At 40.3% G+C, this 17,101-nt stretch overlaps 1 protein-coding gene across 3 annotated transcripts in view; it reads left to right on the forward strand.

The window, feature by feature from the left end:
• Positions 1-17,101, forward strand: part of FAM171A1 (family with sequence similarity 171 member A1) — an 84,466-nt gene that overhangs the window by 40,518 nt on the left and 26,847 nt on the right. The window contains exons 1-3 of one of the 3 annotated variants that reach the window (XM_048950986.1): positions 8,778-8,935; positions 9,048-9,275; positions 14,243-14,335. In XM_048950986.1, coding sequence (XP_048806943.1) covers positions 8,836-8,935; positions 9,048-9,275; positions 14,243-14,335 — 421 coding nt within the window. In that variant the 5' untranslated portion in view covers positions 8,778-8,835. Of the gene's footprint in view, positions 1-8,777; positions 8,936-9,047; positions 9,303-14,242; positions 14,336-17,101 lie in introns of those variants that run through there. The other 2 variants (XM_048950987.1, XM_048950988.1) reach the window with 2 other exon arrangements.

Raw genomic sequence — 17,101 nt, forward strand, 5'->3', positions numbered from 1 at the left:
CTGTCACTGTCATGAGCTCTTTGTCCTTATGGGGGCCTGGAGTTACTGTTGTAGTACAGGTACCTTACCCTTGAAGTAAGAAACCATCAGTTATCTAGGATTTATGCAGATACAGATCTGCTGAAACTGTTCATGCCAAATATTCACCCAAGGGATGTGTAAATACGGACAGTGACAGGTGTCCTTCCAAAGTGGTAGTGTAGGTGCAGTTTGAGGAGGGCTCTGGAAGTACAGTTGGTGGTATGGCTGAGGTGATTTCATTGTGCAGAAGCCAGGAGGGGTGGTCCCCTTCCTTTCTGCCCCACTGTTACCCTTGGCCAGGAGACCTGGTGCCTTTCCACCTCCGCATCTGCCCAGTCTGTTGACTTTGGCACTCGCGGATGCTTTACTTCAGCAGTTTGGTTTGATAACCTGGCAGAGAGCAATTCATTTTGTTAGGCTGGTGCTGTGTTAGTAAATGAGGTTGGCACGGTGACGGATCCAATGGACGGCAGGGTAGCTCAGCAGAAAGAGGAAGAGCGTGCTGTAGAGGCAGGAGAGTTTGCTTTGCAGTACATTGGCCCTCAACTGCAGAGCCCTTTGGGTTCAGAGCTGCTAGGCTGGAGCAGTAGGTTGTTAGCATGTGTGGTTTCACCTCTCTTTCATCTGCCTGTGCCAGCTGGGGATAACCTCTTCAGGGAGTGAACTGCATATAAATTGACTGTTTAGTCACTTGAAAAAAAGAGAACGTGCAAGTGCCTAGATAAAACTGTAATAAAATTTTAACACAGGAATTTGTCCCTGTACGTTTATTAGCTGACATCAGTGGAGCTCTCTGATAGAACTGGAACACAGCTTACTCTGCTGGTAGGTGGAGAGTCCCTTCAGCTGGGTTTGTCAGAGCTGGTAGTGCTTTGTTAAAAACTAACCAGCAAAAAACTAAAAATACGCTCTTCCAAAATGACATCTAGGCTTGCAGCAAAATTTAGGAAATAAGTAGATTAGGATTGGAAATAAAAATGTGCTTGTCCTCTCCCTGCCCCATTACACATACACAGGTTTAATTAAACATGAAATACATCTGCTTTAAATTGTTTTCATCAGCTGTTATTTATAGAATTAGGAAGAAGCCGTTCCAAGAAGACATAACACATCCATTCAGTACAGCCACATACAACCCTTTCAGCCCCCCTCCTCAAACTGCGGATAATACAGTAGGTAGAACTGTGGCTTAAAATCCCTGGGAGCTGTGCAGCAGTTGAGCTCAATGTGTTGTTATCCTTAAAATGTCTCAGAGCTGATGTTGCAAAATCGGCTGCAGGCTTGTTTGAATCAGGGGAGAATTCTAATGCTGAGCAAATGAAAAATATCAATGCGTGAACTTTTCATTCCATGTTGATCTCCAAACAGTTTCAAAGTACTCCATTAGGAAAAAAGAGAGGTTTTTATGCTGGGATTACTTTTTCAGGTCTTGTAAAGAATGCATTATGCGTGTGGCAAGATAAAGCTTTGAAACTCAACTTCCATCTGCGCTGCACGACAGTATCTTTAGATAATTCCATGTTTGAAATACATGGTTTTGGAAATGAAATTAGTTTGTGTCATGCATGGTTCCTGTAGAGATCAAAGGCAGACCTGTTAATGCAACTATTGCTATTCATGAGTTTCATAGCCGTGTGAGTTTCAAGTTAATTATAAATGCTTTTTTTAATCACTTAACAATAGGGTATCAGAGTCTCATCTGGGCATTATGCATATAGCCCTCACTTTTTTTTTAATTAAAGCAAATTCCTACTTTTTTTTTTTGCCAAGAAATTAATTTTGGTGGTAATACTCTTGGATCTAGCAGGTCAGGATATGCAAATCCTCTTTCAAATGCTGGACACTCGTGTGATGAATGTCTTTATTTTATTATCCTTCAGCTGCCCCTCCCTTGAGTACGTCGTTATGTAGCAGCCTGGTTGTCATGGGAGATTGTGTAAAGTGCTCTAGTTCTTATAGCAGAGTTTCTTTTGTGACAATCCTATGTAAATGTGTGCATTAGCACTAGTAGATAATGTATTTTGAGAAAAATGGATGTATTTCTCAATTTTAATTTTTGAATGCTTTGTTTAATAGATTTTTAAACCTGAAGAGACAGTAGGGCACCTGCCTGACCTTCACGTGAGACTACTGTGCTTTATTTGAGTATTGAGTATCACGTTCAGTTATTTTAATTAGGCTAAACCATTTCAGTCCTCTGGAAATTAAATTCCTGTGCACTATGGAATAAACAGCAGTGCCAGCAATGCCCAAGGCACTTGTAGTGGCGAGGAATGTTGGATGAAAATATAGACGAATCATCCTGTGCTGCAGAGGCGGGCAAGAAGGCCTTGAGTGAGGTCTGCGAGCAAGTGGTCAACCCAGCTCCTGATTGTCTGCTGAGATGGGGCAAGCAAGGTGCATCCGTCAGGCATCTCATGGACATACAGGATGTCTGCTCCAGCTGTGAGAACGGGCTCTGCAGCTCTCTGTACATCAGACCTCTGCTGTTTCTGAAGAAGAGCAATGGCAGGGAAAAAAAATACGGTCAGTCAGTTGTGTATCTGGGGAAAAAAATCTTCCCTTTAAGGTCTGATAACTATAATTAAATCTTGCACTACAAGTGCTCAGAGCTTGCAGAGGTCTGTACTCACAGTCTTCTGATAGTCTTCTTTCCCGTGTAAAGCAGAACAGTATTTATTAAATTCAGATTGCAGTGCTAAAAAGAATTGCCACAAGCTTTTGATCTAGCTTTATAAACATTCTGGAACTAAACAATTTGATTAATTCTAGAGTTAAACGTCAATTACAATCCTTAAATATCTACAACTGAAAGTGTTTTGTTTTTCAAAGAAGAAAATTAACCTTCCCATAGTCTTTCAGCCCTGGTGAATCTGCCATCTAGTAAACTGTTCTCTTTTCAAATTTTCTTCCCACTAAGCAATTATGCTTGAATTTTGCTTACACTCAGTGTACAGCTGCTGGGTCATACAGCATCTCGATTGGCAAACCTGGAAGTTCCTTGACTGTCATTTTCTATAGTTTCCATGTTGCGCTCAGTGATCCAGCCTTCTCTCACAGTGTGTGAAGAGGTTGGGCTCTTCAGATGGCCAGTCTCAGAACTTCTTTCTCCTGGATTTTTTCATAGTTCTTCTCTGAACTCCTCTGTTTCCTCTGCTAGGGCCTAAGAACAGAGCCTTGTCGTGTGGTCCTTACTAGACCAGTGCTGTGGACAGAGGGAAGTGGAGATCTGTCTACTTGATGTTGCTCTTCTTAAATTAGAGAGTATCACATTAATTCTGTGATCATTCCGTTTAATAGCTCTTCATCTTGTGAAATTAGCTGTCAGGAGTTTCTAAACAGGTGACCAGTAGAAGCAGACCTTCATATCCCTTCCTTGATGTGGTCTGGCTTCATAGAGGTCGGTGGCAGACACTGACCCCTGATGAAAGCTTGGTCACTTGTGCAGTGGGGAAAGCTCTGCTGTGCCATGTTCTGTAAGTTCTCTGCAGGACCAGACCCTGATCTGAATACATGGTGACTGTCCCACAAGTGTGCCCACCTTACTGTGTGAGCAGGTACACATCAACATGCTTTCAGGGGACCACATCAGTTAAGACCAGTGTCTCTGTTTCTGGAGGGATGTTATACACACATTTCTTTTTTCTCATATGAATGTACTTTGCTACTATTTTGATGTTCATTTTTCAGTAGAAACTTTGTGATGAAATACATTAAAAAAGATACGTAAATGCTTGAGTTGGCATCTGTGGCTAGGGGATGTGAACACTTCTTTTTCGAGGAAAATGGTTTCCTTTAGATAAATTAAAATCCTATTGTTTGACTGAGGAGGTGACCTTGCACATGGGCAAGAGGTTAGGAGGCAGAAAGGCTTATCCGTTTGGCTTGTAGGATTCAAAAACAGGCATGCTGCCAGCAAGCTCTAACTGAGAGGAGGATACACTTTAAAATAAAGTTTGTAGTGTTGTTTTCTGTGGGGCTTTTTATGTGTTTGGGTTTTATTTTGTTTTTTGTTTTGTTTTGTTTTTAATGGACAGGAAGTTTTCTTTCTCTAATCAAAACTAGATAACTTAAATATTTTTCTTTGGTAATATCCTGACATTGTCCATGGATAGGGACCTCCAGAGGAAAAGATAAGTGCTAACGGCTGCTTATGTCAGCCTGTTCCCAAAAGAGAGATCATCTGTCCAACAGACATCAGAGGAGTCTGCCTGACAGAGGAGCGTGTGCACGGAAACCAGACTGTAAGATTGGGACCTAAGTAAGATGGTGATCTTTGATTCTCAGTCATTGTCATCATTTATTCTGTTTATTTCAGTGTTTGAGATTTGACGGTGTGCCATCACTGGGAGTTTTTCTTTCTGTATGATGTTACTGGCTTATTTGAAAAACAGCAAGAAAATGCAGTGTGGGGTTTTTTTTCACTTCTTAGGAGTTTTGATATCAGTTCTTAAGTCATCCCCAAACTGTGTTCACAGCGGTACAAAAAGGGTTGGGAATCCAAGAAGTGGGGTTTTGACTATGGAAGTAGTTGTCTTAAGGTTACTTGCGTTTCAGGGGAGGCAGCACGGTTCATAAAGCAGATGGCATAGGGGGATTGCTCAGGGAAAGTTTAGACTTAGTAAAATCTCAGAAATCAGATTAAGTGGACAGATGGAATTCTGCATTAATATGCTAACATGGAAGGGTTGTGTTTTTTTTTTTTTGTCTTTTATTTCACTATTTCACTTTCCCAAATTATAACCTTGGAGATGCTGTTTTTTCTTTATATAGATGACAATAAATTTAGTACTAGGAAAACGGAGTTGCACTTAAGCAGCTGTTTTTACTGTAACTGGTAGTTTTGGTTTGCTCTCATTTGAAAAACAAGCTGTGATTGTTTTCAGTTTTTTCAGTGATTGCTGAGGGAAGACAGAAATACAAGGAGTTTAGGCTAGAGTTACTTGCCTGTCCATGTACGAACAGCAGCCTTGATCTTCATGGGATTTAACCCTGTATTTGCTGCATTCCCACTTACCTGCTTTTCCCACTTTGTTTAGAAATTCCCAAAGATAGGGTTGCATGGTTTTCCAGGCTGCTTGATTTATTTAATAGCTCGATTTGTTTAATGGTGGCCCATTTCTGCCTGCAGTGCTAGGCAGGGACACACATTCTTTTTGCCCATTCAGGCCAGGTATGTTCACTAGTGGAAATGAGCAGTGATAACAACCAGCTCATGCGCTGGACATGAAAGACTGCTGTAAGAATACATTGGCAGCACACGTGTGTGCTGGTGGTGGCAGATGATTGCTGGCTCTACCTGTGCATGCCCAAGTGGTACTGGGGGCCAATAGGGCACCACAGACATGACAGCTCAGGTCCAAAAGAGTCCCATTCACACCATAGTGGTCAGGAGCCAGGTGTGTTAGAGCTATAGGCATAGCCTGTTGTGAATGTAGCTGGCGTGTCTGGGGCATGGGAGTGGTCAGAGTTGTGAATTCACCAGCCTGGAATCTGTTACCTCAGCCATCTCTGCTTGGCAGCGTAGCAAAGAAGCACCAGCACTGGCCGTATGCCTCCAACTTCCAGGACCTTCCTCATCATGCTTCTGAAATGTACTGCAGAGGTTTGTTTTCGTGGTAATCTTTCTTTATAGATAGTTCTTACCTCTGTCAATGTTTTAGAGAGAGTTTTCTTCAACAGTTTCAGTTTAAAGCTTGTGGTCATTGTATTGCTGTGGGAATCAAAGTGATAATGCGGGTTCAGTGTTCATGACTTCACTGCTGCATTAGATAAGGAAAAGAAGCTACTGTATGATATTTAAAAAAACCCTTAATTTAAGCAAATGATGTACATTTTGTGTGTATGTCAGTGAAGATAATGCATGAAAAGAAAGCAGGCTGTTCAAGCTGCTGGTATTTTCTCTCAAGGAAAAAAAATCTAAATAAAAGAGGAGAAGTAGCCCCAGTGATTTACTAGCAGGACATCAGGACTTCTTCAGGCCTTCATCACTGTCATTTGGAAACAGCATTTTAGAAACTCCTGCCTTTCCTTATCAGAAAGAGATGGTTGCAGGCTGAAGCTTGTAATAGGGAACTAGAGCACAAAAGAGAAATGAATTTCCTTCTGGAGATACTCATGGCTGGCTACCGCTCTTCATCACTTAATCAATTTTAGTCATAGTTCCTATTCTAAAATGTTGTCTACAGGGAATCAAATAGGTTTGAAACTTGAGTTATTTCTAATTTTTTTCCTTGATTACAATTTAACAGAGAGAGCAGTGTTGCTCCATGGTTCCTTATGTATGGTTGTTTTAGGAAAGGCTTACTTACAGGTTACTGAGAGTGGTTATGTATGATGTTCAGCTTGTCTTACTCTCTTGCTTTTCTTTTAATACATGATCCATTATTCTTAGCGACATCTGTTCTGGGGAATATTATCATAGTAGCTATCTGACTTTAGATCTAAGTGTTCCTATGGGTTCTGAAAATAAAAACTTGTATTGCTTTTTGTCTTCATGTTTGTAAATACATATAGAATTCATCAATACATAGATACACATGAATGCCTCCTTTTATTATTGTGGCTTTCATATGCATGAAATCCCACAAGTTTTTTGGTCATCAAGCAAGTTTTCTAAGGGGGCATTCTGTATATATTCACCAGTGTATGTACACTGTTTTTTCAATATATGTTGTTTTATTTGACTATTAAATGCGAAACTGGGAACAAGTCCAGAGTCTTTAATAGCTAAAATGTATTTCATGCTGATCCCCACCAAATTGGCATCATCCACTGCCAAGTTCTAAGGCGAGGGCTGTGATGATGATGAATTTCTCTAATGGGGTTTTTGTTCTGGGCTGCCTGATATTAATACTTTTGTATTCTAGGATTTAGACAGAAGGTCTCTGCTTATTAAAGGACCCAATATCTTTATAGCTAAATGCCCTTAGGATAGACATACTGATATTTTGAAGGGTTGTATTAGATCATAATGTCCTTTTTTAAATTTTATAGTGCTGTGTTATGTTTCTCAGCTTACTCAGCTGTGTCATGTCACTACTGAAATTCACAACCTAGCTTTTGTTGAGCTCTCCATTGCTCTTCTTGATGTGATGTCTTGCTGATTTATATGAAAGTAATTTCTTAATACCCTAATATGCAGTATTAATATAATAGAACTTTATCCCCAATACTGTTCCATAGAAATTACTGTGTTTCTGAATACATATGAAAATGAAGTCCTGTTCTCATTTCTGGGCAGAACATGAAGAAATGAATTGTGCATGGAGTGTGAACATCTTGCTTGTTAGTGGCTGCATTTCCATGACACCAAAAAGAGGGATTTCACAAAATACTGTGCAGCACAACCTTGTGAGATGAAGTAAGCTGAGGGAGGAAAGTTCATGCAAGAAGAAGATAATTTCCTAAGGTGAATGCAAGGTCAAGAGTGTAGGGAGAAAGGGAGAGAAGAGAAAAGAGATAGGTACTCATTTAGGAGAATGGGCAACCATAAAGGAAACAATCCAAGGACTGGTCTGGTTGAGGCCATTAGAGCACTGCTGGGTCTTTTCAATGCAGCATTGCATTTAAGTCATAGCTGTTGGAGAGGCAACAGCTGCTACTTAACAGCATAAGACAGAGGAACTATTGAAGGCAGGGAGAAGTATCAATATGGAGGGTCCCTTTCTGAGGGACCATCTTGCACTAGCTTTGCTTTGTGCAGCAGAAGCTTTGTGACACAACGTGTGGTTTAATCACAGGAGTGTCTTAAAGTGGACAAATACTGTGCATCTGAAACATTTAAACAAGCAGTTTGTGTGCATCTGGAAACATTTAAACAACCAGTTTGTTTCTGGGAAGAGGGTGCATTACTCAAGTAAAATGTAGTTCATTGTGTTGGCTTCTGACTGTCTGTCTGCAATATGTATGATACTCCTGACTGGCTTAGCAGTCACTTTTCCACCACTTACACTCTTCAGTCGTGCATGGGGATGGCTAATTCACATGTGATATTTTCTTGCCACTTCTAACACTAGGTGCTGCAATGTATTTACTCCTTTGGAAGCAAGGCAAGTGAACAGAGGCAGGCAAGGTGTTTCTCTCTTGCCCATTGCTAGCACTCTACATCCAACCTGCTTGTGCTCTGTTTTGAGGATAAGGACCTGATCCTTTTGGGGTTTCACTGCCCTGGTTAGGCTTCAGCAGAGAAGCACAGTACCAGCTGGAAGGTTCAAAATCTCTGACTGTATCACAGCCTGCATTCCCCTGAGCCCTTCTCACTCCTCATGACTGCCTGATTATAGAATCTTAGAATGGCCTTGGTTGGAAAGGACCACAGTGATCATCCAGTTCAATCCCCTGCTATTTGCAGGGTCACCAACCACCAGACCAGGCTGCCCAGAGCCACATCCAGCCTGGCCTTGAATGCCTCCAGGGATGGGGCATCCACAACCTCCTTGGGCAACCTGTTCCAGTGCTTCACCACCCTCTGTGTGTTCTTTTGCTGGCCAGAGAGATTTGTCTCTAGGGAGGAGTGTAAGAGTACAACTCACTTCCCAGCTGTGTCCTCTCCCCATCCCAGGTGGGCTGCTCATCTCTGGGGGGTGGGCAGGCTGGAGCAGATGCACAGCAGGGCAAGGTCCTGTGCTCATTATGATGTTAGGCAGCACGTGTGTTTAGTTAGGATGCTACCATGAGGCTGACATGTGATTCATTAGCTGAGTATTGCCAGCTACAGGGGATATGCTGCCAACTGAGTATGGGTAATAGGTGCAACATACATGTCTTAAAAGGTAGGATTAGCAGTAGGGCAGTAATTTAGGGCCACAGCACATGGTCAGCCTCAGGACTGCAGAACCTCTAAAGAGCAGCTGCCTGAATTGGAGAGTTGCAGGCCAGGAAGAGAGGCCATACTGTCACCAAAGTTTTAGAGGTTAGCAGTTAACTTCATGTGTTGGTGGCTGTTGCTGTGATAGCATGTTCTAAGTTTTGCTTCCTGCAGAAGCTGCTCTGATTATGATCACTATGATTGTTTGTCATTACAGAAGTAACGCTGAAAGTCCATGTGAGCGATGCCAGCACACATCAGCCAGTAACGGAAGCCTTCATTGAGATTTTTACCAACCAGATCTCCATTGCATCTGGAACCTCAGGAGCAGATGGCACTGCCTTCCTCAAGTTTCAGTATAAATTGGGCAATCAGCTGATAGTGACTGCTAGTAAACATGCCTATGTGCCAAATTCTGCACCATGGAAACCTGTAAGATTGCCTGGTAAGAGATCTTTATTTTTGTTCTGAGGTAAGATTTTGCATCTAAAGGAAGTTATAATTTTGTATGATGTATTTTAATGCTTGCAGTCCTGGGTAGTAGGAAGAATATCTGTGAGTTGCAGAAATGGGAGGTTCTTTCCTCAGCTAAGCTGTGGCATCAGGACTGTGCAGAGATCCACACTCCTCCTACCTTTCCTTGATATGTCAGTTTTCAAACAACTGTTGATGCTCTTACAGCTCCACAGAGCATATGAATCTACTCCAGATCTTTTTCCTTATAGGAACTCTGTTTTTTGGTGCTCTGTTTCAACAGCTGTGATGTACTAGCTCTTTTATCTCCCAAGGTGTAGCAACAACTGTTGTGCTGCAGGCTGTAGTTTACAAAACAGCCCTGAACTTTCAGCTCTTGGCCATGTCCCATAGGACAGATTAAATTTGCAGTTATGTTATCCAGATGTAAAGATTCTTTCTAACATAATTAACATGATTAATTTCATCAGCAGACAAATATAATAATAATAATACTTAAATGATATTTCTTGTCCAAATGGCTCAAAATTTTGTCCATCTCTAAGGATATTCAGGACTCAGCTGGACAACCCAAAGCATGGTTAAAGCAGGTGACTTCCAGAGATCCGTTCCAACCTTACTCTATTTAGAAACTTTCTTAACGTTATTTTTTTTCTCCTGTTTAAATAAGATGAAGTGCAGCTTCCTGGTGTATTTAACATACTCCTTAACACGCAATCATACATGGCTAGAACATGCTGTAACCTTTTCTTGTCTCTTGTCTCATATCTTTACCACTCACACCATAGATCTTTCAAACACAGCATATGCTCCCTGGGCCTGGAATTTGTTGATTGGGTTTTTTTGCTTGTTGCTTTTTCTTAAATATTGATTTTGAGGGAAGGGATTCAAGCATGGTATTGTTTTGGTAAGTCATTGAAGATTAAAGAGCTGTAGTTATATACAGTTTCCACAAAATCTTTATTTCTACAGCTGAAATCTGAGCTTTACTCAGAAAATAGATTCCTTTCACCTTTATCTTCCCCCATTGAAATTGGCGGATCGTTTGCCATTGATTTAATTGGGAGTAGAATCCTTTCTGTACCCTAAACTTAATCCTTCCTTTGATTAAAGAAACAACAAGTTACAACTTGATACCCCTCATGTTGATTTAATGGGTTTGTTCTTGGAAATGTGACATAGAAGTTCAAACCCTAAATACTTAGGCTATTATTTTTTATACTGTAAAGCTTCAAAGTCTGTGGTGTTTAACAAACTTACTATTTATATTTAAATGCCCTCCTATTATGCTTGTAAGTAGCATAGCATAGTTTTGAAAATGGAAAATTTTGTTTTTAGTGGTTTTAATCTGGGTTCAGTGATGGGGAACAGTCAGCATATTTAAATCTTGATTCTGCAGTGTACATCCTAGGTACACACTTACAGCAGGGGCTTCATTTCCTGAAAAAAACAGTTCTTGTAGTCATCGTCCCACAGACCAGATATGCCATTCTGAGCAGCGTTCCACCCACACCAGTGGTTTAAGCTCATGTGCCATCCTGTATGCGGTGGTGAATTAAATATACAGGGATTTATTTGCACCACTTCAATGTGGAAATGATAACCACAAGCCAGGAGTAGCTTTGAAAGCTGTAGGGTGATAATGTTTAAAGCACTGCAATAGGACTTTTTTTGAGGGATCACAATTCTTCCATCATAGGCAATATACATTAATTATGATTTTATGCTGGAAGACTGTGCAGCCACTGATCTCATGGTAACTTCAAGAACCTAATGTCAAAGATTGTCCTCTTAGTTCAGCAGGAATAAACTTTTCTCATATTAACCAAAATAATTACTAGCTCTTTACCACTTAAGAAGGAGGATTATTTATTTACGTAATGATAAATGGTAGAAAGAAAAGATTAAGATCTCTTTTTCCATTAAACTATTTATCAGCAGAGCCATGACTCTGCTTATTGACAGTTCATTAATTTAACATCACTTGAGTTGTTGAAGTGTTCATGATGGAAGATGTGCTCCTCTATTTCTTCTTGCTTATACATAGATTTTTCTTTATAAATAATTTGAAAGAAAATAAAATTGCAACTAGTAGTCCATATTTAAGCAGATTTTTGGGGGAAATTACTGAGCTATCCCAATTCAGACTAGTGGTAGTGTCACCCAACACATACCATGGGAAAAACTAGTCCTAGGATCAGAGAATGCTTGCCATGCTTGTGAGGGAGAAGACCTCATCTGGGAAGTGGTAGCTGTGCAGAAGATATGTAAGAGATGTAGTAGATGGATGGTTGACAATAAGCTTCTGATATAGCACTGCAAGAAGAGAGAGTAATCTGTAAAATAAAGAAAAATAAAGACCAGGAAGATGGAGCATACTGTTTCAGCATTTTCTCTTGGTGGAGCCTCTCTGGTAAATGCACATCTAATTCTGGATCCACAATTCAAGAGGAATGTTTAAAATTGCAGAGGTATATCAAGAATGATTTGGGATTGAAAAATATGGCATATAGGGAAAGACTTATACAGGCTTGATTTATTTGGTTCAGCATAGGAAAAGTCCTGAGGTGATTTTTCATAGTCCATCAGCACCTGCACAGAGAAAAGGAGGTGTGTAAGAAAAGTCTTTCATCCAGCAGGACTTGATTGAGAAGATGTTCAATACATTTTATTAGGTAAAAAGACACACAGTTTAACAGCCATTGTAATTATTGCTAGAATGCTGGTGTTGTGGTGTATTTTTCGCCACTGGACACTTTAGAAAAAAACTGATAAACTGAAAAACATATTGTAGAAAAGCTAAGTGCAGCTATTAGATCTGAAGCAGTATTAATTCAGGAATTAATTAATTAATTAACAGGAAAGGCTGTTATTACATAGGAGTAAGAGTGGATCATCACAGTGGTCCTTCTGGCCTTAAAAACAATGATTTGAATCTTTGTCATGCTGAAGAAAGATTGGGCAGAAGAACCCATGGGAAGTTTAGGAATTATCTATGCATTATAATGGGGTACATACATAAAAAAAAATGGGGTTGGTGTGGTTTATTGTATCCCCAGGGTGTCTAAGTTTTATTAGCTTTCTTCATGCGAATTAAGCTACTGAAGTAAAGACAAACAAATTTTGTACTTGTGACCATGGTGCTACTTACAGTGGGCATCCTTACTTATGTTGCATAGATGTTTCACATGCAGAGCATTTGAAAGAAAATTCTCAGCTGTAATTGCAATAGCAGTGTGGCCTCTCTTTTGTTTCTAACACCCATGCTAGAATAGCTCAGGTGGAAGGGCCCTACTCATACCAGAGTCCATCTGCATAGTAACTTGAGGGCTATCCAGAAAGTATTAATGAGGGCATCATGAATGCCTCTTGAGCACTGACAGGCATGGGGCACCAGCTGCCATGCTAGGAAGCCTGTTCCAGTGCTTGAGCACCCGAACCGTGAAGAAATTTTTCCCGGTGTCCGGTCTGAACCTCCTGTGGCACAGCTTACTGCCAGAGCTGCAGATAGCGATGAGATCATCCCAGCCTGGTCAACCCAAGTGCCCAGAGCTCCTCCTCACAGCCCAGGCCTTCCAGCCCTGTTACCCACTTTGTTGCCCTCCTCTGGACACTTTTAAGGGCTTTAACATCCTTTTTATATTATATTGTGGAGCCTAGAACTGCACGCAGAATTCAAGATGAGGCCACACCAATGCTAAATGCAGTAGGATGATCACCTCTTTTAACCAGCTGGCTGTGCTGTGTTCAGTGTAACCCAAGATGTGATTTGCCCCTTGGCTGCCAGGACACGCTGCTGGCTCATGCTGAGCTGCTCTCCTGCCACTCAGCTTCTATCTGTGCCTGTGTCCAGCATTGCTCCATCCTGCACAACACCTAGCATTTATCCTTGCTAAATTTCATGCCATTGGTGATTGCCTGCATGGTCTCTGGTATGAAGGCAGGCATGTTCACTGAGGGGAAATTTTAAAACCACATGGCAGTCTGAAGAACTTGTGCTGTTCGTCTGTTCATCAGTTCTGGAAATGTTTTCATAAGCTTGTGGTCACCTCAGCATGGAACAAGCACTTCCCGGATAAAAGTATGGGATAGTGCCCAGGTATCAAAAATGACTAGTCTGTATTCATTTCCTCCTGTCTTTCTATCTTTGAAAGCCAAGCATGAAGCACAGTAAGCTCTAATTCTTACTGTATTCATAGTTACATGTTTTTATGGGTGCAGGAATCAGACGTTGTCAGTGGCCAAGTCTGTGTGTAATTAAGGTCTGCTGGGTTTGGAAAGTTTGGAATGAATTTGTTTGTTAATTTTCACTCTCTGGGCATGTATGCATATATTCCCTCCCAGCGCACCAGCACCCACCCACCCTCCTTCTAAGGAATGTCTGCATCCAATGGCATGCAGATTTCTTGCAGCAAATGCCATTTAACTATTCCTTTTCATACCACCTGATGGAATGACACTGATTCTGTTATATGTAGAGGTTCCGTACTGTAGGCAGTGACTCAATATGGACATGCTGTATTTTAGAGCCAGTTATTCAGACTTACTCACCATACATTGCATTTCCTTATGACTTTTTATGTAAGTGTCTCAAAGTATTTATAAGTTAAGTTTCATTAAAATTTTTCTTATGTAAGATGTATACAATTTCACAGAAAAATTAATTCAGACTCAGTGTTTCACTCATCTTTATGTAATGACAAGTCTTTTTGTGGAGCTGGGAATATAACCTGAAACCATGCTTTCCACTGTACCCTTCTGTACTTTGAGCTGCCATGCATGACTTTATTTAGATTGGTAAATGCACATGGTTTCTCTCACATATATAATGTGATTTTAGTTTCGGTTGCCTGTTTTTGCAAAATAAAATTGTGTGTTCTGTTGTTCTCAAGTTTTGTTTGTGAGATATATCTCACTTAAACAACTTCTCTTCCACAGTCTTCTCTTCACTGAGTCTTGGCCTTCTTCCTGAACGCTCAGCTACTCTAATGGTCTATGATGATGTAGTCCAGATAGTCTCAGGATTTCAAGGTATGCTGATTTTTGGAAGATGTAATTGAAACTTAAATGATATTTCAAACAAAAAAGATGCCAGTCTGGTACTTTTAGAACTATAGTGTGGGTGAGACTAGTATTTTATGTGGAATTGTTATGAGTTCCCTGAGGAGTGTTTCTCTCAGGGGTGATTTTACTGAATCGATTAATTGGAAAAGTCATCCCTAATTGCTGTGACTAGGGAATTCAAGATAGTTGGTAATAAACAGGCTTGAACTTCAGTGTGCCATTTGAGAACTAGAGATTAAATTTCTTTTGTTATCTAGTAGATGTTAGATCATCTAACTTCATCTAATCATCCTTGCAGTAAACATTTTCTAGTGTTCTTATTGCCTAAGAATTTTCTCTGATTTTAATTTTTCTTGTCCCCTGCTGTGAGTGCTAGAGGCATAGAGAAGCTGGAAATACCTCACATGTGTGTTGCTAATGTATAAGCTTGCTTTCCTTAATTACTTCCTGTGAATCCCTTAGCAGACTGACTGCAGCCCCACATATTACAGTGAAACCACTGTATTAGTAGAATAAAACCTGGATCCCCTTTCCATAAGGCCAAACACAGAAGAAACTGTAGGTACTATCAGTCAGTTGAGCACAGTGCAACTTCTGAATTACACAGTAAGTCACCAACATGCTCATCTAGTCCATCAGTCCATCCCTTAGCACAACTGACCTGATATGCTGAGTTAAGTCTCAAAAAGTTAACTCAGTTGACTCTGAGTTAAGTTAACAAAAGAACAGAACTTTTTGAAGATACGTTACTGAGACAAAACAAAGGACATGCTTCCTGTGAGCACTCCTAATTGGGCATAAACTGTCTTATTCACATGGATTAAGAGTACTATAATGTTAAACTCTAGCAGATAGTTAATAAACAGGGGAATAGTACCTTCAGTAATACTAAGAGATAACCTTATTTTATAGCTAAGGCAGTATAATACAATTATGACTTCCTAATATCTATTTTTAGGATAAAACCCATCCAGATACATTGGGCTTTTCATTAATGAGAACACTAAATATGACTGAGGTTGAAAAAGCACCAAACAAATTACATAGCTGTTGGAATGCTCAGGAAGGGCTAGAGAGCAATACAGCTGTGGTGCATATATTCTGCTGCTTGAGAGGTGACATTAAATAATGGAATAAATTAGATGGACAGTGGGCCATGTTAAATCATAAGGGATTCCACTGGGCAAACCATAAAACATTGTTTGCTAACAGTATTCTAACAAGATTAAGTAAATACTCAATTCTCATGCACATGTGCTAATATTACACAGCACACTTAAAAGAAAAATATTCATTTTTACAGTCTCCTTTCTGAAAAGAAACAAAAAGTTAGGCACAAAAACCAAGCAGGGACATGTAAGGGCTAGAGGGACATTTACCAGCCAAGTGAGGCTCTTAAATATTTTCCTTGTAATCTTGCTTCCTTCCGTGTGTTGATTTAAGACATATTTAAATAAGAATAATATAAGTGATTATGATGGTGTAACAGGGAAAGAAAATAAAGAAAATATTACCCAGAGTATTCTAAGAATTGGAATTTCAACTCCCCTTTCTACACAGTAAAAACTATTTCATGGTACCAACCCACACTCCTTTTCTTGGGAATTGTCTTATGATGAAACCTAGATGAAAGGCAGCTTGGACATTGTACCAGCATTTGAATGAAGCCTCTCTAATCTTGATCCAAAATCCTTGTGACCTAGTTTTTCTCTATAACTTCTCCAATTTATTTCCCAGTTATTTCAAGCTGCTGCAAAAGAGTTGATCAGGAGTCACCTTAGTGCAGAAAAGAGAGCAAAGCAGAACTTATTATACTAGGAACAGAGTGGGAACACTGGTGTTTGAAGCACCAATCAAAGGAAAAGAAAGGCATGTCTAGTACAGTAAGTTACTGGTTGTTTTTGAATAATTAATCAAGTAAGCAACTTATTATGCAATTGAGAAGCTTGTGTTGATGCAGCCAACCTCATTTTCATGATGGCCTTACAATTCTCTGCAGCATCCTGTCTGTAATTGCAGGAGATAGAGCTTGCCAGCCCTGGGTCATTTAAGTCATTTAATACCAGAAGAGTGAAGAGCTGAACTTCTGCATTCAGCGCGTGGGAACTATATTGCTACCCTCTATCTGTCTCTGACACATGAGCAATCAGGGCATTAATTGATTGTATATCAGATATTATTTCACATTGACTGAAGCTCAGCTGCCAGTGTGTGCCACGTGTCACACATCCTGCATGGCAGGGGATGCCTTATAGGAGCTCCTTGAGATGTGCACTGGAAAATGGGAAATGGCAGCTTTAAAATCATGGTTAACGTGTTGGCAAGTGGATGTCTAAAGCAGATGTGATCAGTGCTCAGAGTCCTATCTCTTATGGCACTCACTGAGTGGAGGGATCTCACATGGCATTTTTGTAGTGAAGTCTATTTGGGTGTGATTTTGTTTTTGTAAATCAAAACCAGACATCTTTAATAATAAAAGCTGTAATATTGACCTGTTCCCCATGGTAAGCACTGACTTGCTGAAAAATACTGTTAAAGAATCTGGTTAGCGTAAATGTGTTTTACCATTTCTAATTCCTTCAACAAATCTATTCCCAGTCATAAGCCCTAATGTGCCCTATGACCTCTGCTAAAGAGTGCATTGGTGTGTCTTCTAGCAGTGTAGAGATGCCAGCTGGGGGGCTGGGGCAGTGTGCTGGAGGCATAGCAGTATGCTGGATGGGAAAGCAGTGT

This window comes from Lagopus muta, chromosome 7 (assembly GCF_023343835.1).
Source record: "Lagopus muta isolate bLagMut1 chromosome 7, bLagMut1 primary, whole genome shotgun sequence".
Classification (NCBI taxonomy): Eukaryota; Metazoa; Chordata; class Aves; order Galliformes; family Phasianidae; genus Lagopus; species Lagopus muta.